The 25078-nt window shown below is 49.7% G+C and overlaps 2 protein-coding genes across 2 annotated transcripts in view; both read left to right on the top strand.

Annotated features, from left to right (window-relative positions):
• PEX6 (peroxisomal biogenesis factor 6) overlaps positions 1–25078 on the top strand; it is a 110198-nt gene that overhangs the window by 7182 nt on the left and 77938 nt on the right. The window contains exons 2-6 of the mRNA XM_078647236.1: positions 9643–9812; positions 13585–13668; positions 13781–13883; positions 14908–15044; positions 24421–24532. Coding sequence (XP_078503362.1) covers positions 9643–9812; positions 13585–13668; positions 13781–13883; positions 14908–15044; positions 24421–24532 — 606 coding nt within the window. The remainder of the gene's footprint in view (positions 1–9642; positions 9813–13584; positions 13669–13780; positions 13884–14907; positions 15045–24420; positions 24533–25078) is intronic.
• On the top strand, positions 4278–5727 carry LOC144762115 (uncharacterized). The gene is made up of 2 exons (XM_078647237.1): positions 4278–4608; positions 4702–5727. The coding sequence occupies exons 1-2, from the start codon at positions 4403–4405 to the stop codon at positions 5723–5725; spliced, it is 1230 nt and encodes a 409-aa protein (XP_078503363.1). The 5' UTR covers positions 4278–4402; the 3' UTR covers positions 5726–5727.

Raw genomic sequence — 25078 nt, 5'->3', positions numbered from 1 at the left:
CTGTACCCCAAAACACAAACCTAGCCCTGAACCCTTAAAATACCCCTGTACCCCAAAACCCAAACCTACCCCTGAACCCTAAAAATACCCCTGTACCCTAAAACACATACCTATCCCTAAACCCTAAAACTACCACTGTACCCCATCACCCAAAACTATATCGGAATCCTTAAAATACCCAAACACCACAACACATATACCTCAATACCCCAAAACATATACCCCTATACCCATACTTACCGTATCCAAACATTTAAAAAAACCATGCTTTTACCATTCACGCATTTACAACGAATTTCGTTGTAAATGTATGCATGGTAAAAGCATATAAAATGTAATGCCATGCGTTATAATGGCATTGCGGAGTCATGGTACTTTCGTAATGAAAGTATGCGGAAAGAAAGTTGCGGAATAATGGGTGTTTACCCTCCCCGGTAAGTACATTGGTGGCACGGCGGCCCACATCTCCAGCAACATACTCATATTTTTTCACCACCGATTTGAAAGATGCACAGGTCTCTCTCATTGATGGCCAGCACCGACATACACTTTTAGACACACCTCCTGCCATAAGTTCTAGAATTGCTAACTTTAGAGCTGGGGAGCTACGTTCGAATCTCGGCATCAGCTCAACATCCTGTGATTCCAGGCAAATCGCTTTGTCTCGCCGTGCCTACCAAAAATGAATGTGTTCTTCTGTAATTTTAATTGTGCTCATGCCATGTTGTTGAGTTCGCGCTATATAATATTGCAAGGAAAAATTAAGTAGGGAAACTCTAGTTCACACACTACTGAACGCGCACTCTTAAGTGCATCAGCAGTGCACTGTGAATTGGAGCGTTTCACAGGCCTGTCACAGATAAGAAATGCTATCAAAACGAAATCCTACAAAACAATATACTACTGGCCGGCAGCAATTCATACCCGGACAACGTCGGGACGGGCTGCTAGTATTTTTATAAAAACAAACTGTAATCAGACCAAAACCAGCAAAACCACCTGTGAGCGATGTCTCACACGAACTACTTGCAATGATAAACCATGAGAGAGGTGAACACAGGTTAGAACACTAAAAGCGCAAAACACCTCTATGTTGCTGCAGTTATTTTTCCAGAACACTGAGTTTGGGCAAGACCTACGAGCTGTATCAGCAGATTGTCAAGAACATCAATGTCAAAAACAGTACGCGAGGCTTTTTGAACACTACATGTACAGCAAACATTGTTCCTTCCCTCTGGTCAGCAAACCTGTGCAGCATGCAGTTTGAGCAAACATGAATGAACAGAACACAATGTGCTTCTACTACTAGCGCAGTCTTGAACTTGACAGCAGGCTGCAAAATCGCTTTATCAAAAAACATGCAGCCTAGTGTGTGGCGGCAAGCTCCCAACCAAAGGCGAGTGCAAAGAAAGATCCAGCCCCGGGCGTGTAATGATGAGTGTGCCCTGGCTTGATCAAAATTATTATTCTCTATGCTGCAGCTTGTTAGCATAGGAACGCCAGGCAAAAAAACATTAAGTCCAGACTTGAGCTGCATAAAGGACTGCTGAAGATTCCTGCCCGACGAAGACAGCACCCAGTCACCTGAAATCTGGGTCTGCCAGCATGCCGTCGATGCAAGACCAAACTGACCACACTGCTCGTGGGCTGGCTGAACGAACCACAAACCGGCCGGACAACACGGGACACAGCGCAGCGCCGTGAACTATGTGCTGCCACCAAAAACAAGATGGCGTCACATAAAGTTGATGTGCGCCTGGTGGCTTACGGTTGCAGCGTGCTGAAAAGCGTCCCATGGCAGCCAGAAGCTGGGTAGAAGCATAGACGTCACAGAAGATCCCACAGAGGCACTGCACGACTCCAGATAAAGTTAATGTGCACGCGCTTTCGCGCTTTAATATGAAATACAAACTGCAGCAAAACCGTTTAACTAGCAACATAGTGGGTATAACTTTATAGTAGGGACAAAACACATTAAAATCTGAATTAAGTCTCGCCCTCAAAGGCCGATGGACCCACCCACACACTGATAAAAAAAAACAATAACCCCTCCCCCCAAATATATATTGTGTGTGATACTATTGGTCTCATGCTCGCGATGCAAACAGCAAACAATGGTCTCCACCATAAATGACTCCTGTAAATTACAGCTCCCATTTCCAGCAAGCAATACTCCCCTTGTAAGCCTCTGGAGACCGAAGTGGCTGGAACACTGTGGAGTGCAAGACAAAGAAATAAGCCCAGGATAGGATTGTCTGCTGTCTAAAACGTGTATGATTGTGTACCTCACAAAACCAGTTGATCCATCCATATGTAGAAAGTAACCAAATTGAGATGTGGCAGTATTGAGGCTCACACCACTTGCCCACTTGTATCAATATAATTTTTAGCAGGCCAATGAAGCATGTCCAGGCTGGGGCTGTCCGCTGACGAGGACACTGGTGGGGCTGGCAAGCTTGGAACTTCATAGTAGTTGCTTTATTCTTCATTTCTGTATGTTTCCTTAGTATCTCCTTGTTCATATCATAGACGGGTCTTTTAATTCCAGTAGTATGCTTGGGTCTTAGTCCAGTGTGAGTAATAAAGGGGTTGGCCCTAAAAACTCGGGACCTGGGTCCATAGAACAGTACAGAATAGAATCGGTCCAAGTTGCAAATTTATAATATCATGCAGTACTAGGATATTTGTTTCAACAAACAATCACCATAAACTCTGAATTGATTGAAGGAAAAGTTTTTACGCAAAATTGTGAATTATTCAAATCACTTTCATTGGCATTTATTTACGCAACGTCATTGTTTGATCAAATTGCAGCAAAATTAATTCCGATAACGAACGAGACTCCTCCATGCTAACTAGTTACGCGACCCCCAGCAACTATTTGCTGCAATTTGATCAAACAATGACGTTGCGTAAATAAATGCCAATGAAAGTGATTTGAATAATTCACAATTTTGCGTAAAAACAAATATCCTAGTACTGCATGATATTATAAATTTGCAACTCGGACTGGGTCTTAGTCCAGGTCGTCGCCAAAATACGTTGTATCTTACCAGACGTAGCCGAGTTGTATTTTAAGTATTACTTTATTTAGTTCAAGTTGCAAGATGGCAATATTGTACATCAGTTCTTGAGCTTGGTGATCCTTAAGGTACAGCCCCACCAGGAGCCGCCTGCCTGCTGCTCAGCCCATCTTCCAGTTGTTACCACTCACCCACACAGGCACCCAGGCATTCCACTAATGTCCATTACACCAACATTCCACTGCCAACACTTACACTGGCTGAGCAGCTGGGAGAAAGGTAACCAGGGATAGATATACCAAATAAGCAGGATATAACCCCTTTCCTTCAAATAGGCATACCTCGTCCATAAAGGACGCAACCATTTTCAGGCCTCTCATGGTGCGGTGCTGAATCCTGCGATTGGATGACACCTGCTCCTGCCCCGAAGCTGCAAGCTTCCACTACATCTTCCATTGGCTTCTCAGCCATTAGCTTCCCTTTGAGTTACCAGTTCCTGCCTTGTTTGGTCTTCTGCTCACTGATCATTTGTCAATGCTCTTCTCTTTTGACAAGTGTATTCCCCTTGTACTGTGTACAGTGCTTGTTGCCTCTGGCCTAGATTTCTGCTATATATATATATATATATATATATATATATATATATATATATATATATATATATATATATATTAATATATTATAGTTCAGTGCAGAAAGAATCCTCTTCTGATGTATATGGGTTGGCCTGCTACATCTTACAGGCATAAGCGTTTCATCAACATTGAGAACGATAGATTATTTACACCTGATGGAACAAGCCGGCACTGGGTGGGCAGCTGACACTGGAAGGGCAGCTGACACTGGGTGGGCAGCCAACGCTGGGTGGGCAGCTGACTGGACGCCCACGTGAGGACATTTATGCCTGGAATTGGATGTGTGGGACCAGCCTGTAGCTCGTTTCTTGCTGTTACCTTCCCAACATGTTATTAGTCTTGAGGTGCTGGACTGCTTCTTGTTTCTAACTTCAGATGTTTCAGTGTGGTTGGTCTTGCTGTTGGGAGTGAGTGACCCTTATGGGCTCTTACTCTATGAAACATAGATTCTCAGGGATCATGAAACATACATTCTTAGGGATCAGGAACCGTAGATACTTAGGGATCACGAAGCATAGCCTCTTAGGGATCACGAAGCATAGCCTCTTAGGGATCACGAAGCATAGCCTCTTAGGGATCACGAAGCATAGATTCTTAGGGATCACAAAGCATAGATTCTTATTGATCTTAAACATAGATTCTTAGGGATCACGAAGCATAGATCCTTATTGATCACAAAACAGATTTTTAGGGATCACAAAGCATAAATACTTATTGATCACGAAGCATAGATTGTTAGGGATCATGAAGCATAGATTGTTAGGGATCATGAAGCATAGATTGTTAGGGATCACGAAGCATAGATTCTTAGGGATCATGAGGCATAGATTCTTAGGGATCACGAGGCATAGATTTTTAGGGATCACAAAGCATAGATTCTTAGGGATATCGAAGCATAGATTGTTAGGGATCACGAGGCATAGATTGTTAGGGATCACGAGGCATAGATTGTTAGGGATCACTAGGCATAGATTGTTAGGTATCACGAGGCATAGATTGTTAGGGATCACGAGGCATAGATTGTTAGGGATCACGAGGCATAGATTAGGGATCACGAGGCATAGATTAGGGATCACGAGGCATAGATTCTTAGGGATCACAAAGCATAGATTGTTAGGGATCACGAGGCGTAGATTGTTAGGGATCACGAGGCATAGATTGTTAGGGATCACGAGGCATAGATTGTTAGGGATCACAAGGCATAGATTGTTAGGGATCACGAGGCATAGATTGTTAGGGATCACGAGGCATAGATTAGGGATCACGAGGCATGGATTGTTAGGGATCACGAGGCATGGATTGTTAGGGATCACGAGGCATGGATTGTTAGGGATCACGAGGCATGGATTGTTAGGGATCACGAGGCATGGATTGTTAGGGATCACGAGGCATAGATTGTTAGGGATCACGAGGCATAGATTGTTAGGGATCACAAAGCATAGATTGTTGGGGATCACGAGGCATAGATTGTTAGGGATCACGAAGCATAGATTCTTAGGGATCACAAAGCATAGATTCTTAGGGATCACGAAGCATAGATTGTTAGGGAACACGAAGCATAGATTGTTAGGGATCACGAAGCATAGATTGTTAGGGATCACGAGGCATAGATTGTTAGGGATCACGAGGCATAGATTGTTAGGGATCACGAGGCATAGATTGTTAGGGATCACGAGGCATAGATTATTAGGGATCACGAGGCATAGATTGTTAGGGATCACGAGGCATAGATTGTTAGGGATCACGAGGCATAGATTAGGGATCACGAGGCATAGATTAGGGATCACGAGGCATGGATTGTTAGGGATCACGAGACATGGATTGTTAGGGATCACGAGGCATGGATTGTTAGGGATCACGAGGCATGGATTGTTAGGGATCACGAGGCATGGATTGTTAGGGATCACGAGGCATGGATTGTTATGGATCACGAGGCATAGATTCTTAGGGATCACAAAGCATAGATTGTTAGGGAACACGAAGCATAGATTGTTAGGGATCACGAAGCATAGATTGTTAGGGATCACGAAGCATAGATTCTTAGGGATCAATCAATCATCGCATTAATGAAGCGCGCTACTCACCCGCTAGGGTCTCAAGGCGCTGAGAGGGGGGGAGGGCGGGGTGGGGGGGGTTGGGTGCTGCTACTGCTCGAAGAGCCAGGTCTTGAGTTGCTTCCTGAAGGAGATATGGTCCTGGGTCAGCCGCAGGTGGGAGGGGAGGGAGTTCCATGTTTTGGGCGCCAGGTAGGAGAAGGATCTTCCGGTGGTGGTTCTGCGAATCCGAGGGACGGTGGCGAGGGTGAGGCTGGCGGATCGGAGCTGGCGGGTGGGTGTGTAAAACGTGACGCAGTTGTTGAGGTATTTGGGGCCCATGTCGTGGAGAGCCTTGTGTGCGTGGGTGAGGAGCCGGAATGTGATCCTCTTGTTGACGGGGAGCCAGTGCAGGTCTCTCAGATGGGCAGAAATGTGGCTGTGACGGGGGATGTCCAGGATGAGTCGTGCAGAGGCGTTCTGTATGCGCTGCAATCTTTTCTGTAGTTTGGCTGTGGTTCCAGCGTAGAGGGTGTTCCCGTAGTCCAGTCGGCTGGTGACGAGGGCCTGGGTGACCGTCTTTCTGGTTTCGGTTGGGATCCACCGGAAGATCTTTCAGAGCATGTGCAGGGTGTTGAAACAGGATGACGAGACGGCGTTGACTTGCTTGGTCATCGTGAGGGAGGAGTCCAGGATGAAGCCCAGGTTGCGGGCGTGGTCCGTGGGCTTGGGGGTGGTGCCCAGTGCGGGGGGCCACCAGGAGTCGTCCCAGGCGGAGGGTGATGGTCCGAGGATGAGGACTTCCGTCTTGTCTGAGTTCAGTTTCAGACGGCTGAGCTTCATCCATTCCGCAGCGTCTTTCATTCCTTCATGGAGGTTGGCTCTGGCGGTGGCGGTGTCGTTGGTGAGGGAGAGGATCAGCTGGGTGTCGTCAGCGTAGGAGATGATGTTCAGATTATGTTGGCGTGCGAGGGGGCTCGTGTAGATGTTGAAGAGGGTGGGGCTGAGCGAGGAACCTTGAGGAACGCCGCAGATGATCTTGGTGGCCGCTGAGCGGAAGGGGCCCACGAGGCATAGATTGTTAGGGATCACGAGGCATAGATTGTTAGGGATCACGAGGCATAGATTGTTAGGGATCACGAGGCATAGATTGTTAGGGATCACGAGGCATAGATTGTTAGGGATCACGAGGCATAGATTGTTAGGGATCACGAGGCATAGATTGTTAGGGATCACGAGGCATAGATTGTTAGGGATCACAAAGCATAGATTGTTAGGGATCACGAGGCATAGATTGTTAGGGATCACGTAGCATAGATTGTTAGGGATCACGAAACAGATTCTTAGGGATCATGAAACATAGGTTCTTAGGAATCATGAAGCATAGATTCTTAAGGATCAATGAAACAGATTGTTAGGGATCATGAGGCATAGATTGTTAGGGATCACGAGGCATAGATTGTTAGGGATCACGAGGCATAGATTGTTAGGGATCACGAGGCATAGATTATTAGGGATCACGAGGCATAGATTGTTAGGGATCACGAGGCATAGATTGTTAGGGATCACGAGGCATAGATTGTTAGGGATCACGAGGCATAGATTGTTAGGGATCACGAGGCATAGATTATTAGGGATCACGAGGCATAGATTGTTAGGGATCACGAGGCATAGATTGTTAGGGATCACGAGGCATAGATTGTTAGGGATCACGAGGCATAGATTAGGGATCACGAGGCATAGATTAGGGATCACGAGGCATGGATTGTTAGGGATCACGAGACATGGATTGTTAGGGATCACGAGGCATGGATTGTTAGGGATCACGAGGCATGGATTGTTAGGGATCACGAGGCATGGATTGTTAGGGATCACGAGGCATGGATTGTTATGGATCACGAGGCATAGATTCTTAGGGATCACAAAGCATAGATTGTTGGGGATCACGAGGCATAGATTGTTAGGGATCACAAAGCATAGATTCTTAGGGATCACAAAGCATAGATTGTTAGGGAACACGAAGCATAGATTGTTAGGGATCACGAAGCATAGATTGTTAGGGATCACGAAGCATAGATTCTTAGGGATCAATCAATCATCGCATTAATGAAGCGCGCTACTCACCCGCTAGGGTCTCAAGGCGCTGAGAGGGGGGGAGGGCGGGGTGGGGGGGGTTGGGTGCTGCTACTGCTCGAAGAGCCAGGTCTTGAGTTGCTTCCTGAAGGAGATATGGTCCTGGGTCAGCCGCAGGTGGGAGGGGAGGGAGTTCCATGTTTTGGCCGCCAGGTAGGAGAAGGATCTTCCGGTGGTGGTTCTGCGAATCCGAGGGACGGTGGCGAGGGTGAGGCTGGCGGATCGGAGCTGGCGGGTGGGTGTGTAAAACGTGACGCAGTTGTTGAGGTATTTGGGGCCCATGTCGTGGAGAGCCTTGTGTGCGTGGGTGAGGAGCCGGAATGTGATCCTCTTGTTGACGGGGAGCCAGTGCAGGTCTCTCAGATGGGCAGAAATGTGGCTGTGACGGGGGATGTCCAGGATGAGTCGTGCAGAGGCGTTCTGTATGCGCTGCAATCTTTTCTGTAGTTTGGCTGTGGTTCCAGCGTAGAGGGTGTTCCCGTAGTCCAGTCGGCTGGTGACGAGGGCCTGGGTGACCGTCTTTCTGGTTTCGGTTGGGATCCACCGGAAGATCTTTCAGAGCATGTGCAGGGTGTTGAAACAGGATGACGAGACGGCGTTGACTTGCTTGGTCATCGTGAGGGAGGAGTCCAGGATGAAGCCCAGGTTGCGGGCGTGGTCCGTGGGCTTGGGGGTGGTGCCCAGTGCGGGGGGCCACCAGGAGTCGTCCCAGGCGGAGGGTGATGGTCCGAGGATGAGGACTTCCGTCTTGTCTGAGTTCAGTTTCAGACGGCTGAGCTTCATCCATTCCGCAGCGTCTTTCATTCCTTCATGGAGGTTGGCTCTGGCGGTGGCGGTGTCGTTGGTGAGGGAGAGGATCAGCTGGGTGTCGTCAGCGTAGGAGATGATGTTCAGATTATGTTGGCGTGCGAGGGGGCTCGTGTAGATGTTGAAGAGGGTGGGGCTGAGCGAGGAGCCTTGAGGAACGCCGCAGATGATCTTGGTGGCCGCTGAGCGGAAGGGGCCCACGAGGCATAGATTGTTAGGGATCACGAGGCATAGATTGTTAGGGATCACGAGGCATAGATTGTTAGGGATCACGAGGCATAGATTGTTAGGGATCACGAGGCATAGATTGTTAGGGATCACGAGGCATAGATTGTTAGGGATCACGAGGCATAGATTGTTAGGGATCACGAGGCATAGATTGTTAGGGATCACAAAGCATAGATTGTTAGGGATCACGAGGCATAGATTGTTAGGGATCACGAAGCATAGATTGTTAGGGATCACGAAACAGATTCTTAGGGATCATGAAACATAGGTTCTTAGGAATCATGAAGCATAGATTCTTAAGGATCAATGAAACAGATTGTTAGGGATCATGAGGCATATATTGTTAGGGATCACGAGGCATAGATTGTTAGGGATCACGAGGCATAGATTGTTAGGGATCACGAGGCATAGATTGTTAGGGATCACGAGGCATAGATTCTCAGGGATCACAAAACATAGATTCTTAGGGATCACGAAGCATAGATTCTTAAGGATCAATGAAACAGATTGTTAGGGATCACGAGGCATAGATTCTCAGGGATCACGAAACAGATTCTTAGGGATCACGAGGCATAGATTCTCAGGGATCACGAAACAGTTTCTTAGGGATCATCATGAAGCATAGATTCTTAGGGATCATTAAGCATAGATTCTTAGGGATCATGAAGGATAGATTCTTAGGGATCATGAAGCATGGATTCTTAGGGATCATGAAACAGATTCTTACGGACCATGAGGCAAGCCTTGCCTTCTGAATGGATTGCCTCTTTTTCTCATTCACAGAGATACTCTTGTGATCCTCCATCCGTGGACCAGGGGGCAAAGAGAAGTCAGTCCTTCCTGTCTGTGCCTCCATTCGCGAAGGAGCTGGTGATTGAGATAGTCACTTCGCCCACCTACAGCATCAAGGGAGCCTACGAAGCCCTCCTGTACCAGCACTTCCAGACCCCCAGGTGCGCGTCTTAAGCTAATGCCTTATTCTTTTGTGAACTTCATTGCTGGAGGGGCGTGAACAAGAGAATTGAAATCCATGGCCCTCTCCTTTTTCATTATTAGCACACACTTGGGTTGCATGTGCTGAGACTAGCGGCAGCGTGACATGGTTGGTGACAACAGAAGCCCTCCGCTCTGCACTGCGGTATATGTGCCCAGGCAAGTCAAAGGGTAATTCCCACCAAGAGTACATTGAGAGCTGATGGTAATGTGCTTGTGTCCATTATGTGGGGTCGTCTTGAGCGAGGAATCTCATATTTTTGAAGTAACAGGTCTATGAAGTTATTTAGTCCCAACCACCACAAATCCCTCCAGTGACCAAGCCCTTTCTTTGTGGATCCAGAAGGAGGAGAAGGTGCTGTGGTGAGCCTTGAGTTTAGGGAGTTGAGGGCAAAGATCAGCTTTACACCACGTAATAACCTTCCATGAGTGTCTGTGAAGTAAAAGAATGACTATGAAGCGCAGGACCCTCGAACACCATTATCCTACAAAGAATGACAGCCACTTACGTGTTTCCTTCATTCCTGTGGTCTCGGGACCCTTTTAGACCCTCCGAAGGCTCCCTGGTGCCAGACTGGACTTTTGTATAAATTGTGTGCAGACTACTGGTTGTTAGGTCTCTTTTGATTGGTCACTTACATTTCACACTGTTGACAATCAGACACTCAACTCTCCCTTGGGTGCTCGAGGTAAGGTACTTCTACTGGGGCGATGAAGCCATGGGAATGTCAGGGTGGAGAGTTGAAGGAGGGAATATATCTTGAGTGCGGCTGGTGTAGATGGGTCAGACTGGACCCTCGGAGTGTACAGAAGTGTGTGCATTCAGATCTGTTTCTTCCAACTATCATTGCATCCTTTAACATTGTGCCAGAATGATTCAAGGGGTGGGGCTTGGTTGGCTAGTTCAATATCACGCGGACATGTGTGTAACAAAGCTATTGACTGTTGCGCTTTAAATTTTGGCATTGGCACTATTTTTTGCTAACATTCCTTTACCGGAGAAACAACTAATTCCCAATTGGTCCAGTGAGGTTTTGAATATACCATGTAGCGCTGTTGTACTAAAACAATATTTGGGGTGAAGCACCTGACCCCGATGAAATAATCTTGAAATCCTCTGTGTCTGACATGCTTACCGGACCGCTCTGTTTCCTATATTGTGTTTACATACCACCAGTTATAAGCAAGATCAAGAATTAGGCTATTGCATTTGGTATTTAAATGCCCCCGAAGTGTTCTTCCAGCGATAACCACATGGGAGGAGAAGAGTCCATTCATACTTAGGAGGTGGAGATCCTTATATACACCCTTGGGATGGAGTGGATAAGACCAGACTGTAGACATGACCAAGCAAGATGCAAGGTTCTTAAGATTATTTATGTGAAGGTGGAAATATTCTACAGGTGGGAGACGCGTCCTGAAATGTTAAATGATTAAAGTGAGACTCAGTTGTGGCTGCCCAGATAGCAGTCGGCTACCTGATATGAGACCTTCCTCTGGACACAACATTGCCTGTGGAGCTGAGATGAGACCTTGCTTGGGATAGGACGCTGCCTGCGGAGCTGAGATGGGACCTTCCTCGGGATAGGACACTGCCTGCGGAGCTGAGATGGGACCTTTCTCGGGATAGGATGGTGCCTGCGGAGCTGAGATGGGACCTTTGGGATAGGACGCTGCCTGCAGAGCTGAGATGGGACCTTTCTCGGGATAGGATGCTGCCTGCAGAGCTGAGATGGGGCCTTCCTTGGGATAGGACGCTGCCTGGGGAAGAGGTGTGGCGCCGCGGCCAGGGCGACTGACGCCGGACGCTGGGGATCACGGTTCGATCCCTGGCTCTGGCGGCAGGGGTCTGCCCAGCACCATGCGACTCTGGGCAATAGCTCGCTTAATCTTCCCAACGGCCCCCAGCGCCGAGATACCCTTTCGGGGGTGATTCGTACGCTATACAAGTACTGGATTTCACGTACCTGAGATGGGGACCATCCTCGGAATAGGACGCTGCCTGTGGAGCTGAGATTGGACCTTTGTCTGGATTGAATGCTGCCTGCAGAGCTGAGATGGGATCTTCCTCGGGATAGGACGCTGCCTGCGGAGCTAAGATGGGACCTTCCTTGGGATAGGACGCTGCCTGCGGAGCTGAGATGGGACCATCCTTGGGATAGGATGCTGCCTGCGGAGCTGAGATGGGACCTTCCTCGGTATAGGACACTGCCTGCGGAGCTGAGATGGGACCTTCCTTGGGATAGGATGCTTCCTGCCTACCTGAGATGGGACCTTCCACCGGATAGGACGCTGTCTGCGGAGCTGAGATGGGAACTTCCTCGGGATAGGATGCTGCCTGCATACCTGAGCTGGGACCATCCTCGGTATAGGACACTGCCTGCGGAGCTGAGATGGGACCTTCCTTGGGATAGGCTGCTGCCTGCGGATCGGAGATAGGGCTTTCCTTGGGATAGGATGCTGCATGCGGATCGGAGATAGGGCTTTCCTTGGGATAGGCTGCTGCCTGCGGATCGGAGATCGGGCCTTCCTTGGGATAAGATGCCGTCTGCGTACCTGAGATGGGACCTTCCTCGGGATAGGTCACTGCCTGTGGAGCTGAGATGGGACCTTCCTTGGGATAGGAAGCTACCTGCGGACCTGAGAGGGGATCTTCCTTGGGATAGGACGCTGCCTGTGGAGCTGAGCGATACAAAAGGGGATGATGGACGGAACGTTTGAGCAAATCAAACACTCACCCCCAGTCAACTGATCTGGGTTTAATCCATCACCATTCTTTAGTTCACTCAGCCACCCCAGTTCAGACATGGCCATATGCAAATCAGTCTGACCCTGTGCCTCATGGGAACAGTTCAGCCCGAACTGCCAAGCCATGTCTTCCCTGGACCGGAAACAAGCATCCTGGGACCGGTTTCGGATTCATAATCCTCATCAGCCAGGCTATCTTGAATCCAGTGGCCAAGTGAGCAAGGGACTCACGTCTGAGCATACCCTGCCACACTTAGGGCGAACAAAGCGATACAAAAGGGGATGATGGACAGAGCGTTTGAGCAAATCAAACACTCACCCCCAGTCAACTGATCTGGGTTTAATCCATCACCATTCTTTAGCTCACTCCGCCACCCCAGTTCAGCCATGGCCATATGCAAATTAGTCTGACCCTGTGCCTCATGGGAACAGTTCAGCCCGAACTGCCAAGCCATGTCTTCCCTGGACCGGAAATGCCCAGGAAATGCCCCTTGAAAGAACACTACATCTTGTCTCTTTAGAAAGTCCCGCCCCTCCCTAAACTCAACTCTTGTGATACAGCTGTGGCCACCAGGAACCGGAAGAGACTGTGCATTTGATGGTGTTTCTGTAGAGCGAGCCCAGGGCAATAGATGGTGGCCCCCTCATCTCCTCTCATGCTCCCTGTGCAGCATTTTGTTGCCTGAGGCTCGCTTTACATAGATACCCACATACGCTTACATTCTCTTCCTGTTCCTGGTAGGCCACTGCTGTGGGCACAAGGTCTCTGAATCCACTCGCCCTCTTTATACAACTTTGATGTTTGACCTCAGTCCTATGCAGCCAATCCCCTTGTAGGAGACTGGAAATGCATGTTTGTTCCAGAGATGGCTGTAGCAGTCGTGGAGGGAGCCTTCGATGTGATGGAATGACAGAGTGAGAACAGGAATGTGTGCCTTCTTTCCTTCAGACGACTGCCATTGACTGCTACCTTTCCTCTTTCAGGGCAGTGCAGGTTGGGGATGTTCTGTGTGTTCCAACGCGTGACCAGCCTGCGTATCTAGAGGTGAACCCAGAAGCTGATCCCAGGTAGGTGGGAAGTGTGAGCCAGCACTGGGCAGAGAGATGACTGTCCCCGTGTAGCGCCAAGAAATGGGAGCAGAGGATCCGCCTAGGTTCAGATGTTTCTATTCTCTTTCAGATGCCCAGATATCTACTTTAAAGTGAAGAAGATTGTTGGCCGAGAGGGGGAAAAACCATCTTTCGGGTACCTGGCGGACACAAATAACACAACACTGTACCAGGTGAGACAACGCTGGGTGAGACTAGGCTGATCTGAGCTTGTTTCCATCTCCCCTAGGCAGGTTGATCTGTGCCTGTTTCCGTCTCCCCTAGGCTGGTTGATCTGTGCCTGTTTCCATCTCCCCTAGGCAGGTTGATCTGTGTCTGTTTCCGTCTCCCCTAGGCAGGTTGATCTGTGCTCTTGTTTCCTTCTCCCCTAGGCAGGTTGATCTGTGCTTGTTTCCTTCTCCCCTAGGCAGGTTGATCTGTGCCTGTTTCCGTCTCCCTTAGGCAGGTTGATCTGTGCCTGTTTCCATCTCTAGGCAGGTTGAGCTGAGCTTGTTTCCTTCTCCCCTAGGCAGGTGGATCTGAGCTTGTTTCCTTCTCCCCTAGGCAGGTTGATTTGAGCTTGTTTCTATTTCCCTTAGGCAGGTTGATCTGAGCTTGTTTCCGTCTCCCCTATGCAGGTTGATCTGTGCCTGTTTCCTTCTCCCCTAGGCAGGTTGATCTGTGCTCTTGTTTCTATCTCCCCTAGGCAGGCTGATCTGTGCTCCTGTTTCTATTTCCCTTAGGCAGGTTGATGTGAGCTTGTTTCTATCTCCCCTAGGCAGGTTGATGTGAGCTAGTTTCTATCTCCCCAAGGCAGGTTGATGTGAGCGTGTTTCCATCTCCCCTAGGCAGGTTGATCTGAGCTTGTTTCCGTCTCTCCTTGGCAGGTTGATCTGTGCCTGTTTCCGTCTCCCCTACGCAGGTTGATCTGAGCTTGTTTCCATCTCCTCTAGGCAGGTTGATCTGTGCCTGTTTCCGTCTCCCCTAGGCAGGTTGATGTGAGCTTGTTTTCATCTCCCCTAGGCAGGTTGATCCCAGCTTGTTTCCTTCTCCCCTAGGCAGGTGGATCTGAGCTTGTTTCCTTCTACATTAGGCAGGTTGATCTGTGCCTGTTTCCTTCTCCCTTAGGCAGGTTTATCTGTGCTCCTGTTTCTATTTCCCTTAGGCAGGTCGAGTCTGACCCTCCTCAGCCTGTGCTCTTGTCTCCATCTCCCCTAGGCAGGTCCCACACACAGCTATGTGCCATCCTTCCCCTCCAGTGACGGCCATGTGTTCTGGAGCAGCCTCTCTCCTGCTGGTCTCTCGCATGCTGTGGATCAGATCTGCAGTATTCTTCAGCCGCACCTCAGGAACAGGTAAGTCTAGCGTTAGTCCTCGCCTTTTCTTCTCAGCATGAGGACGGAAGGGGCTGGTGCTGCTCTGTTGACACTTCTGCTGATTGTATTGAAATAAACCTGCTGACCATGAAGGACAAGTCATGTTTACTACTGTTGATGTGGTTGAACAGGTCTCTGAGTGTTGGATATGGTCTGAGATGTTTCCTTGACTCTGAGGGCTGGCTGTGATGTATTTCTCCCACTAATAATTATGTCTCTGACTTCCCTTGATCGTTGTCTTCCTGGTGTGTGTGGTGCCAGGTATCAGTGGGAGCTGTGTTCGTCTGTGTGTAGTGATTGTCTCTCATGTGGGCACATTCAGGATCTGTTTGTCGCTTTCTTTACAGTTTGTCTCTCTGTGGGTGTCTGTCAGTGGTGTAGCAGTCTCACTCTGTAGTGTCAGCTGGTGCTGAATTATTCTTGAGTAATGTACAGTCCGACCCACTTAACAACTGGCCCCTGAATGTTGATTTGTTCAGAAGCAGGACTCTTTTTCCAAATCGATATCCTGTGGCAGCAGCATGACTGGGGACATATCCTCCAGGTCAAATTTGGATGGATTTTTCCAGACAATGAAGAGTGGCCTTAGGGGATAGAGAGGAAGTCGATGCAGCAACACTGATTTTGCATGTTGTTTCTCATTCCATGAGGGATCTGTAGGTGATTCCAGAATCACTGATAGCTGTTGTGTTGGCAATGCTGGGCCTGGTGTTGCAACAATGCAGTGATCTTGTCTGTAAGGAAGATCTCTGTGTGCTCTCTCTTGCTCTGTGCTGCTTGGTCCTGTCTGTCACTGTGGTGGCTAGCTATACTTTGGGATGTAGAGTAGGGCTGGAGAAGGAGACAGCTGGGCAGCTGACGAGCTGCAGGACCACTTCCCTTTGCTGACCGAGAGTCCTTTGCTGTGACGCTCTCCACACACTGATGGACGGCCTTGCCTGATTCTCTCCTTTGATCGCAACAATTCTGTGAGCTTGTGGTAGCAAGCCTCAGCCAGGCCTACTAGTGCAAGGGATTTGCCCTTCTCTTTTTTTTTGTTGGCGTTTTTGTAAAGCGCGTGGTTACCAGAAGGCATCCCAGCGCTAAGATAGAGTGAGACTCAGAGGGGGGGGGATGGAAGGGAAGGGGGGAATCATTTGGGAAAGAGGAGAGTTTTCAGAGATTTCCGAAAGCGGAGAAGACTGGGTTCTGCGCGAAGTTGCAATGGGAGGGAATTCCAATGTGAGGCCGCGTTGACCGAGAAGCGGCGGCCTCCGGTGCGAGCTTTCTTGATTCTAGGCACCGTGGCCAGGAACCCATTGTCAGAACGCAGGGGTCTATTGGGTTTGTAGGGGGTGACCAGGTTTCTCATAATCGGGGGGTCCTTTACCTTGGAGGATTTTGTGGGCAATGCATAGGGATTTGAAAATAATCCTCGTACGGGGAGCCAGTGAAGAGCTTTGAGAGCAGGTTTAGCTGATGACCTGAGGGGGATACCCATTAAGAGCCTGGCAGCGGCATTTTGGGTTTGTTGAAGCTTGTTAATTGTAGCTTCCGGGGCTCCCAGGAAGATTGCGCTGCTGAAGTCTAGTCTAGAAAGAACTAGACCTTGTATCAAAAGCCTCCTAGAATGCTGCGGGAGGAGGGGAAGGATTTTGCGGGCGGAACGGAGTAGACTGAAGCAGGTACCTGCTGTCTTTTTCGCTTGTGTCTTAAGCGAAAGGTCCTGCTCAAACCAAACCCCCAGGCTTTTGATTTCCTTTTTTGGGGTGGGTGGGTCCCCTAGACAAGCCGGCCAGATGGAAGGGGGCAGAAAGGCCGACTTGTGGCCTAACATCATGATTTCTGTTTTTGCTCCGTTAAGCTTGAGTGAGGAGTCACACATCCAGTCATGGATCTTAGTCAAGCATTGATGGAAATTGTCAGGGCATTGGCTAAGTTGTGAAAGTGAGACGACCAGTTGGGTATCGTCGGCATAGCTTATTATTTTGATCCCGAAAGGGGCAACCACCTCCTCCAGGGGGGCCATATACACATTAAACAATGTGGGGCTCAAGGATGAGCCCTGCGGCACACCACACTGGAGGGGAATTAAGGCAGATTGTGAGTTGCCTTCCCAGACTTGGAAGGTGCGATTCGAAAGATAGGACGATAGCCAGGTCAGAGCGGACCCTCGTATTCCGGCTTCGGCCAGGCGGTGGATCAAGATACGGTGGTTCACCGTATCGAAGGCCACACTCAGGTCCAGGAGGATCACTGCCACTGATCCTCCTGAATCCAGAATGCGCCTAGCCTCCTCGATGACAGAGAGGAGAGCGGTGTCGGTGCCTTGGCCTGGGCGGAATCCGGTTTGGGAATCGCGCAACCGATCATTGGACTCCAAAAAGTGGGAGAGTTGGTAATTCACCACTTTTTCTGTGATCTTACTGAGCCCTGGGAGAAGGGAGATCGATCTGAAGTTGGCAAGCTCTAGAGGGTCGAGATTGGGTTTCTTAAGAAGGGCCTTGACATTGGCCCCTTTCCAACTGGGAGGCACAATGCCCTGAGAAAGAGAGAGATTGATGAGCTCAGTTGCCGGGGTGGAAATGGAGGCGGCTATCTGTTTTAAGAAACGCATCGGGACAGGGTCACTAGGAGAACCACTTTTGATGCTGGATAAGATTTTGAGGAAATCCTCGTCAGAGATTAAATTAAAGGTGTTCAACTGAGGGGATGTGTCTGGGGGCGAGATCTCATAGTGTGAGGGGCTCTCCGTTTGGGGTAGGGTGGAAATTATATTATTTTCTGATCAAAGTAAGTGGCTAGTTCATTGCATTTAGCGCCTGAGGGATCTTGGGGTAACGGGGGATCAGGGATCTTCAGGAGTTCTTTCATAATCATGTAGGTCTCTCTCGTCGAATTAGAGGCATTTTTGATTCTGTGATCATAAAATGTTGTTTTGGCATTTCTGAGGGCGCCTTTATACGCTCTGATCGAGTCGCGATAGGTGTCTTTGTTGGCCGTATCCCAGTTTCTTCTCCAGATACGCTCAAGCCTCTTACAGCCTTGCCTAAGGGTTCTGAGCTCAGGAGTATACCAGGGAGCGGAGCCAGTTCTGACCTGCTTTTTCCTCAGGATTTTTTTTGGTAGGACTAAGTCCAGTGAATTAGAGAGCCAGTTTTTAAAATTAGTATCGGCCACAACGGGGTCCAAAGCGGGGGGTGGGAGGGAACAATCTAGGATGTCAGTCCACTTTTCCACTGAAAGTTTCGACCACATTCTATCGTGAGTGGAGGTACTGAGCGTATGAGCAGTTTTGCGCTCTACCTGCCAAGTGAAAGTCAGGAGAAAATGGTCTGTCCAGGGGAGGGGAGACTGGGGACTGTTTTGAAGTGACCCGATATTAGAAAGTATCGGATCTAGAAGGTGACCTTTGTTGTGTGTGGCTCCTGTATTCCTGAGATAAATCTCATAAGATGATAGATCAAGTAGCAAGTCAGAGGCTACTTTGTCAGAGGGTTCGTTGAAATGGAGATTCAGATCACCTAAGATGGTGAAGTTAGGCGCGGAGGAGGCTAAAACGGTAACCGTTTCTAGGAGAGAGCTGGTAAAGTGACCAGAGTGCCCAGGGGGACGGTATAAGGCCTGTAAAGGAGGTAGTAGGGGAAAGCTGGAAACAGAAGTGACAGTTTTCGGAATCCGCGATTCCGCCGTCCTTCATCCTGCAAGTTAGGTGGTTTTTATATAGAATAGCCAGTCCACCTCCTTTGCCCGAGGTTCTGATCTGCGAGTGGATAAGGTATCCTGTAGGGAGAGCGCTAACAATGTCGGCCTCAGAGTTGGTAGATAGCCACGTTTCTGTGAGAAACAGAATATCCAGGTCATGATCCTGAAGCAAAAAGTTAAGCTCAAGAGAATGTTTCGGGAGGGACCTACAATTTAATGAAGCCATACGTAGGTCCGTAATGGCTGGGTGATAATGCGTTGAGCCCGACGGGTCTGTGCTGCACAGATCGCAGCGCGTGAATATGTGCTCAGATTTATGCATATAATGACAATGTTTATTCTTGCGGGGTCTCAGGGCAAGAAGCTCACTTCGGGAGTAGAGAATGGAGCTATCAGTGAAATCGGGCATAGGTTCGCACCCTGAGCCCGGCAGAGCCCGGATGGGCCCAGACGGGCTTGCCTCTGGCGCGCCATCGGCGCGCCCGCTGCGCGGACGGAAAGCGGGATCCATTTTATCGTGCTCTGGCCCCAAATCGGCCTTAGCACTAGCGCGCTGTCCTAGCCCTCACCCAAGATGGCGGCCGCTGTCTGGGCCTGGGGAGGTGGGGAGTGAGAACCTGCTCTGCTTAGAGTCCTTAGACCAATAGTAAGAAGTTGGCACAGAATCTGGAATAGAAAAGACAGAGTTTATTAAACCTCATGAGGTGGAACTACATTCACACAACACCCTTCGGTATAATATGAGGTAGCACATTAACTGGAAGGAGCTTGGTCCTTTTATACCCACACAGGGGCTGAAATGAAGGCGGTACAAGGCACAGAGTGTTGGTTTCAAATACTTATAAGGTCATACAGAGAGTGTGCTAGCAACAAGTGGGAGGGGCTGACAGTTAGCTAATTCTGGTGGACACATCTTGACAGTTACAAATTGGAGACAGCTGTAAGCTCAACTGAGCATGTGCAAAGCAGAAGAGGATAAATATATCTTGTCTCTAGGCAGATTTCAAGAGCAGTTAACAGCAAGGTAGGACAGAGCACATAGCAAACAAAATGGCCGACAGAAATACAAAATGGATTCCGTAAACGGACAAGATAGTCTCTAAATACAAGATGCCTTCTGCTAATGCTTAACCTAATCATTGCTAAATTACAACAAGCCCACAGGGCATGCTCCTACAGTTGAAGATTTTGTTGACATCAGAGCTACGGTCTGAAGCCAGAAGGAGACCTGAAGTATACCCCCCTTTCTGAGTGGTATCTCCAAGTATGGTCTAACTAACAGTGGTTATAGTGCAGGGCACAGCTCAGGCGTTTCAAGCTAGTACACCTTTGGGGAAACTTCCTAAAAGCTTTACCCTTTAAGCAGTTTGTTCAGTCCTCGTATTTGGGGTCCTTTGCCTTCATCACGTCTGGGAAATATCTGAGCGGATGCCTGCTGTGTCCATGTGAATGTGTGATTTGTGAATGGACTGGTGAGTGCTGGTGCTCACGTCTATGTGCTGCTGAAAATGGAGGCTACTGTCGTGCTGAAGTGATGTTCATTGCAGACATCTCAGCCTGCACCCCTCCACAAGCTCTGTATACTGGCCTTTAAAGAGGTCTGCCGCTCCTCTCATGTCAGTGTATGGCTTCCCTGCCTATGTGAAACTCAACCATCCCTCATTTCCTGCGCTGTGATCAGCTCCATTCACAATGGAGCTCACCAAGGTTCCAGATGGAAGCAAATACACACCCCTCCTGAACCAGTCCGACCTGGTCGGCTCAGTCTGTTGTCCAAGATTAACGCAAAGATTCTCCTCTAGGCTTGAAGGAGCACACGCATGCCAGCCAGTACTGGGTTCACTGTACTCATCTTAGTACCAAGGAGTCCTGAATGCGAGGACCCGGGGAAGAGTCTGTGCTGGACGGCTACCCTTCCTCCAGACTGGGCCTGATTCTGTGAAAGCCTCCAGAGCGCCATTGTACTGTGACCTGGGAAGAGAAAGAGGAACTCACCTGTCCATAGAAGTGACTGCATTCTTAGGAAGAACTACACCAAAACGGTTAGGAAGTCAGTCTTTCTCCACACCTCTGACATGAGATCAGCTGCTGCTGACTGGAGGGGTACAGTAGGCTTTGCCATAAGACCACAAGCACTGACTGTAGGATCCTTCAACCTTAAGACCACAAGCACATTGCCATTTCTGAACTGGGGTGGCAGAGTGGGCTAAAGAACGGTGATGGATTAAACCCAGATCTGTTGACTGGGTGTGAGGGTTTGATTCAGATGCTCCGTCCATCACCACCCCCTTTTGTACCGCTTTGGCCGCCATAAGTGTGGCAGGGTGTGCTCAGACGTGAGTCCCTTGATCACTTTGCCACTGGATTCAAGCAAGCCGGGCTGAAGACGGCTGAAATGCCAGAAACCGGTCCTGGGAAGCTTGAATCCAGTCCAGGGAAGACATGGCTTGGCAGCTCGGGCTGGACTGTTCCCATGAGGCACAGGGTCAGACTGATTTGCATATGGCCATGTCTGAACTGGGGTGGCAGAGTGGGCTAAAGAACGGTGATGGATTAAACCCAGATCAGTTGACTGGGGGTGAGTGTTTGATTTGCTCAAACGCTCCGTCCATCATCCCCTTAAGTATCGCTTTATCCGCCCTAAGTTTGCAGGGTATGCCCAGACGTGGGTCCCTTGCTCACTTTGCCACTGGATTCAAGCAAGCCTGGCTGAAGACGGCTGTAATGCCAGAAACCGGTCCTAGGATGCTTGTTTCCGGTCCAGAGAAGACCTGGCTTGGCAGTTCGGGCTGGACTGTTCCCATGAGGCACAGGGTCAGACTGATTTGCATATGGCCATGTCTGAACTGGGGTGGCAGAGTGGGCTAAAGAACGGTGATGGATCAAACCCAGATCTTTTGACTGGGTGTGAGTGTTTGATTGGTTCACATGCTCCGTCCATCACCACCCCCTTTTGTACCGCTTTTGGCCGCCATAAGTGTGGCAGGGTATGCCCAGACGTGAGGCCCTTGCTCACTTTGCCACTGGATTCAAGCAAGCCGGGCTGAAGACGGCTGGAATGGCAGAAACCGGTCCTTGGAAGCTTGTTTCCGGTCCAGGGAAGGCATGGCTTGGCAGTTCGGGCTTGACTGTTCCCATGAGGCACAGGGTCAGACTGATTTGCATATGGCCATGTCTGAACTGGGGTGGCAGAGTGGGCTAAAGAACGGTGATGGATTAAACCCAGATCTTTTGACTGGGTGTGAGTGTATGATTGATTCAGATGCTCCGTCCATCACCACCCCCTTTTGTACCGCTTTGTTTGTCGTAAGTTGGCAGTGTATGCTCAGACGTGAGTCCCTTGCTCACTTTGCCACTGGATTCAAGCAAGCCTGGCTGAAGATGGCTGGAATGCCAGAAACCGGTCCTCGGAAGCTTGTTTCCAGTCCAGGGAAGGCGTGGCTTGGCAGTTCGGGCTGGACTGTTCCCATGAGGCACAGGGTCAGACTGATTTGCATATGGCCATGTCTGAACTGGGGTGGCAGAGTGGGCTAAAGAACGGTGATGGATCAAACCCAGATCTTTTGACTGGGTGTGAGTGTTTGATTGGTTCACATGCTCCGTCCATCACCACCCCCTTTTGTACCGCTTTTGGCCGCCATAAGTGTGGCAGGGTATGCCCAGACGTGAGGCCCTTGCTCACTTTGCCACTGGATTCAAGCAAGCCGGGCTGAAGACGGCTGGAATGGCAGAAACCGGTCCTCGGAAGCTTGTTTCCGGTCCAGGGAAGGCATGGCTTGGCAGTTCGGGCTGGACTGTTCCCATGAGGCACAGGGTCAGACTGATTTGCATATGGCCATGTCTGAACTGGGGTGGCAGAGTGGGCTAAAGAACGGTGATGGATTAAACCCAGATCTTTTGACTGGGTGTGAGTGTATGATTGATTCAGATGCTCCGTCCATCACCACCCCCTTTTGTACCGCTTTGTTTGTCGTAAGTTGGCAGTGTATGCTCAGACGTGAGTCCCTTGCTCACTTTGCCACTGGATTCAAGCAAGCCTGGCTGAATACGGCTGGAATGCCAGAAACCGGTCCTCGGAAGCTTGTTTCTGGTCCAGGGAAGGCATGGCTTGGCAGTTCGGGCTGGACTGTTCCCATGAGGCACAGGGTCAGACTGATATGCATATGGCCATGTCTGAACTGGGGTGGCTGAGTGGGCTAAAGAATGGTGATGGATTAAACCCAGATCAGTTGACTGGGGGTGAGTGTTTGATTTGCTCAAACGCTCCGTCCATCATCCCCTTTTGTATTGCTTTGTTCGCCCTAAGTTGGCAGGGTATGCTCGGACGTGGGTCCCTTGCTCACTTGGCCACTGGATTCAAGATAGCCTGGCTGATGAGGATTATGAATCCGAAACCAGTCCCAGGATGCTTGTTTCCGGTCCAGGGAAGGCATGGCTTGGCAGTTCGGGCTGGACTGTTCCCATGAGGCACAGGGTCAGACTGATTTGCATATGGCCATGTCTGAACTGGGGTGGCTGAGTGGGCTAAAGAATGGTGATGGATTAAACCCAGATCAGTTGACTGGGGGTGAGTGTTTGATTTGCTCAAACGCTCTGTCCATCATCCCCTTTTGTATTGCTTTGTTCGCCCTAAGTTGGCAGGGTATGCTCGGACGTGACTCCCTTGCTCACTTGGCCACTGGATTCAAGATAGCCTGGCTGATGAGGATTATGAATCCGAAACCGGTCCCAGGATGCTTGTTTCCGGTCCAGGGAAGGCATGGCTTGGCAGTTCAGGCTGGACTGTTTCCATGAGGCACAGGGTGAGACTGATTTGCATATGGCCATGTCTGAACTGGGGTGGCAGAGTGGGCTAAAGAACGGTGATGGATTAAACCCAGATCAGTTGACTGGGGGTGAGTGTTTGATTTGCTCAAACGCTCCGTCCATCATCCCCTTAAGTATCGCTTTATCCGCCCTAAGTTTGCAGGGTATGCCCAGACGTGGGTCGCTTGCTCACTTTGCCACTGGATTCAAGCAAGCCTGGCTGAAGATGGCTGTCATGCACAAACCGGTCCTAGGAAGCTTGTTTCCGGTCCAGGGAAGGCATGGCTTGGCAGTTCGGGCTGGACTGTTCCCATGAGGCACTAGGTCAGACTGATTTGCATATGGCCATGTCTGAACTGGGGTGGCAGAGTGGGCTAAAGAACGGTGATGGATTAAACCCAGATCTGTTGACTGGGTGTGAGTGTTTGATTGGTTCAGATGCTCCGTCCATCACCACCCCCTTTTGTACCGCATTGAATATCTGCGTCTGCAGGAATCAAAGGAATCCCAAAAATGGGCGTTTTTACCATAATTGCATGTCGAGTGTGATGGGCTGGCTACAGGTGGGCACGTGTGGGGGCTTTCATTGTGGTGGGCAGGCAACAGTGGGCCGTATTGATGCTGAGCGTGCTGTAGGAGTACCATATACATTCATACAGTGAAACATGCATAAATACCTTTGATTGAGATAGACGTGGTGAAGTGAGGCATGAGTGAAGGCATTTTATGATGAGGACTAAAGCCCTAGTATGAGACGTGTGGATGCCTTTCAGCCTGACTGGCAGGGCTCAGGGACAGAGCTGTTGAGCAGGCTTCCCCTGTGCTGTGTAGTTCTGGTGACAGGTGTTGTCATTTTTATTTCCAGCGTGGCAGACCTGCGTGGAGGGGGAAGGATCCTGTTCTCTGGACCCAGCAGCAGTGGCAAGATGACAGCGGTGCGTGCTGCCTGCAGCCGCCTAAGCCTCCATTTATACCCGGTAAGAGTCTAGCTTGCTCTCTGTCTTTTGACAGATAAGCTGTCAGCAGATTGTCAGTGAGAATATAAGACAAGTTCTCCCCCAATTTGGACATATCCTCCTGCTGCTCTATATGGACTGTGACCAGGCTCCCCCATGGCCGTTATATCCTCCTCCTGCTCAAGGTGTATTGTCACCTCCCCATGGCCGTCATATCCTCCCCTGCTCTAGGTGTATTGTCACCTCCCCTCATGGCCGCCATATCCTCCTCCTGCTCTAGGTGTATTGTCACCTCCCCCCATGGCCGCCATATCCTCCTCCTGCTCTAGGTGTATTGTCACCTCCCCATGGCCGTCATATCCTCCTCCTGCTCTAGGTGTATTGTCACCTCCCCTCATGGCCGTCATATCCTCCCCCTGGTCTAGGTGTATTGTCACCTCCCCTCATGGCCGTCATATCCTCCTCCTGCTCTAGGTGTATTGTCGCCAGGCTCCCCCATGGCCGCCATATCCTCCCCCTGCTCTAGGTGTATTGTCGCCAGGCTCCCCCATGGCCGCTATATCCTCC

Source organism: Lissotriton helveticus, chromosome 6 (assembly GCF_964261635.1).
Source record: "Lissotriton helveticus chromosome 6, aLisHel1.1, whole genome shotgun sequence".
Lineage (NCBI taxonomy): Eukaryota > Metazoa > Chordata > Amphibia > Caudata > Salamandridae > Lissotriton > Lissotriton helveticus.
The sequence above is the reverse complement of the archived record's forward strand: the minus strand, read 5'-3'. Positions and strand labels throughout refer to the sequence as shown.